Source organism: Mandrillus leucophaeus, unplaced genomic scaffold (assembly GCF_000951045.1).
Source record: "Mandrillus leucophaeus isolate KB7577 unplaced genomic scaffold, Mleu.le_1.0 Scaffold3, whole genome shotgun sequence".
In the NCBI taxonomy this organism is placed as follows: domain Eukaryota; kingdom Metazoa; phylum Chordata; class Mammalia; order Primates; family Cercopithecidae; genus Mandrillus; species Mandrillus leucophaeus.
In genome coordinates this window covers 12127877-12131177 of record NW_012103142.1, presented here as the reverse complement: position 1 = coordinate 12131177, position 3301 = coordinate 12127877, and the positions used below count along the sequence as shown (strand labels likewise).

The 3301-nt window shown below is 52.7% G+C and overlaps 1 protein-coding gene across 1 annotated transcript in view; it reads right to left on the bottom strand.

The window, feature by feature from the left end:
* CAPN11 (calpain 11) overlaps positions 1-3301 on the bottom strand; it is a 30475-nt gene that overhangs the window by 21100 nt on the left and 6074 nt on the right. The window contains exon 2 of the mRNA XM_011986822.1: positions 638-706. Within this exon, the coding sequence (XP_011842212.1) occupies positions 638-706 (69 nt within the window). The remainder of the gene's footprint in view (positions 1-637; positions 707-3301) is intronic.

Sequence of the window (3301 nt, the reverse complement as noted above, 5' to 3'; positions counted from 1 at the left end):
TTCAGTGGCACGATCTTGGCTCACTGCAACCTCCGCCTCCCAGGTTCAAGTGATTCTTCTGCCTCAGCCTCCTGAGTAGCTGGGATTACAGGCGCCCACCACTACATCTGGCTAATTTTGTATTTTTAGTAGAGATAGGGTTTCACCATGTTAGCCAGGCTGGTCTCGAACTCCTGAACTCAGGTGATCCACCCGCCTCAGCCTCCCAAAGTGCTGGGATTACAGTCATGAGCCACCACGCCCGGCCTAGACTCCGCTCTTTTAAGGAGAGTGGAAATAATGGAGTGTAGAGAGTGGAGGGCAGAGGGAAGGGGCTGCTGGGGGTGGGCTGGGTCAGGTAATGGCTAAGTGGGTGGCACTGGGTGAGTGTCAGGGTAAGAGTTGAGTCAGGCTGGCTGATGGATCCCGGGCCTGCCAGGTGGCTTGGGACTCTGGACACCCTGCCCACACCTCCTCCCCCAGGGGGACTGCGAACTGCCAACATCCCTTCCTGAGGGTAGCCTCCCCTCCCCGCACCGCCCTCCCCACACAACACAACTGACTTTCCCCATCAGCAGGCCCAGGGGAAGAGAAGAGAGTGAAGGAGGAGGAAGAAAAAAGGGAGGCCACAGAACCACGACTGAGTCTGCAGTCCTACCCGCATATGAGCTCCGAGGCTTCTCCTGTGATCCATCCAGGCTCTCTGCTGACTCTGGAAGACTTGGCCCTAGAATAAGAAAGAGAGTGGGAGGAGGGGAGGAAGGCTGTGGTCTAAAGTTAAACAGAGCCCAGCTGGGGCTGGGGTATAGGAAGATTTTAGAATGAGGAAAAGAACTAGGTTGGGGTGCAGCTACAGGAAGGGCAGCAGGGTTCTGGGGTTCTTTACAGGTGAGACCCTGATTGAACCCACAGAAGGGCGAGACCCCAGAGGCAAGAGCAGGAGGTCTCAGTTATTCCTCCTCCCCTGAGTAACAGAACCAGGAGACTAGTTATAACAGCAGAGCTGACAGCACTGAGCACCTTCTCTGTGCCAGGCACACCAGCCCTACAAGGGGGTACATGCAATACCCTGATTACTGGAAAAGGGAGCAGAGGCCCAGAGCCTAAGCAGCTTGCCCAAGGTCACAGTGAGGGTTGGGTGTGGGATGAAGTCCGTACTGCAGACCCTCGACCGAGCTTGCAACCTTCACCCTATGCTGAGCCCCCTGAGGGGAAGTGTTTCTCCTCAGTTGAAAGCTGGCAGAACCCGCCCCATCTCTGTTACAAAGGCATCCACGGACGATTTGTTGCTGAACTTATCCCCCTTCCTCTTGCCACTGCCCCAAGCAAACCCCTTCTCCTGTTCCACATGAGTACCTCCTTGGGATTTCCTCAGGTCCTATGATGACCCCCCTGTTCTGGTTCCCCAAGATCTCAACACACTGCATCCCACATCAAAACAGTCATTGAGTCCTTCAATGACTAAGAATCCCCTCCTAGGACCCTAATTTCTCATTACTACCATCACTGGCCGAGGCCAGGGCCTTCAGACAACCCCCAGACCTCAAATGGCCTCTTGTCTCCTAAAGACCCTCTCCAATTCATCACATATGTTGCCCCCACCACACACCACACCAACTCCCTTTGAATGAGGTTTTGAACCCTTTACTTCCTCCGGAAACTTTCAGGATATCGCTTTGCCAGCAGAATAAGGCCAGCCCCCAGAGCCCTCTCCAACCCTGGGCCTACCACTCCCAGTACAACCCATCCCTTTGACCCCTCTTGAGTGTTCCAGACTTGGGGAGACCCTGCCTGGCCAAGCAGCTCTCCTGAGCTCTGCGTCCCAGGAGAGACAGTCCCTCCAGCAGTCTCCTCAACCTAGTCCTCCCCTTCCTTCCACCTAGCCAGAGACCTGGGGATCTTCCCAGACCCTGTCACTATGCCCCTTATCTACTGCACCCTCTTAGCATCTCTCCTGTCCTCCCCCGCACAGCCCGTGATAGGGGCTGCCCCTGTGCAGAGCCACATCGTGTGCAGTAAGTGAGGACTGGAAGTCAAGCATCCCCTCACAGGGAGGCCTCCCAAAACATCACTTTATCTCCTCATGCCTCGGCTTCTCCACCTGGGGGATGGATGATATTCTAAAGTGTTTGCATTTGTTTCTGACACAAAGCTCACTCAAGAAGTTAACCTTAAATAGCAAAAATCTAGGCCAGAAGAATGATTCCCTAACTGGCCCCTTTCTTCTAACATCCTCCTCCCCAACTAGTTCTCTACAGTGTTAGCTAAGATTTTGAAAATGCGAACCTGGGGCGGCACGGTGGCTCACCCCTGTAATCCCAGCACTTTGGGAGGCTGAGGCAGATGGATCACTTAAGGCTAGGAGTTCAAGACCAGCCTGGCCAACATGGTGAAACCTCATGTCTACTAAAAATACAAAATTATTAGCTGGGTGTGGTGGTGCACACCTGTGGTCCCAGCTACTCCTGTGGCTGAGGTAGGAGGTGGCTTGAACCTAGGAGGTGGAGGTTGCAGTGAGTTGAGGGAGCGCCACTGCAGTCCAGCCTGGGTGGCAGAGTGAGACTGTCTCAAAAAATAAAAATAAAATACAATAAAATGCAAACCTGATTATAGATACTGCACCCCCTGCCCAATACTTTAGATGTGTTTCCCTTGTTAGCATGACAAACCCAAACCAGGCTGCCACCTGCCATCTGGCCCCATGCCTTTCTGCACAGGCTACCCTCATTCCTCTTGCCGTCCTTGTGCCTCTGTCTGCAATCATTCCTGATCCCATGCCCACAATGGGTCCACTGGGAAAAAGTCCTGTCCAGCCTCCCAGTGCCTGCTTGATGCTGCCTCCTCTGTGAAGCCTCCCCGGTGGTGTCCGCACAGAACTTGGGGCTGCGCTATCTTCCTACACTTTTGTTAGGACACCCATCACTACCTGCCTTCCCTGAGTTGACTTGTCTGCCTCCTCTGTGAGGCTGTGAGCTCTCAAGAGGAGAGGGTGAGGCCACCTTGTATACTACTCAGTTTCAAAATGCTGGCTCAAAAATGTTTGCAATGAATGAATGGATGCCTTGCTTAGTATTGTGGTTAATTTTTCATAGATGTTTTCTCTCTGCCACCCCTCCCCTACTCCCTATCCTGCAGCAACCCCAATATACAATATATTTTGTTTATTGTTTACCTCCCCCATGAGTGAAAGCCTGTGAGGGCAGGGATTTTTGTCTGTTTTGTTTGCTGCTGTATCCCTGCTGCTGTATTGAGTACATAGTAAGTGTTCAATATAGATATACTTTTTTGAGACAGAGTCTCACTCTGTTCCCCAGGCTGCAGG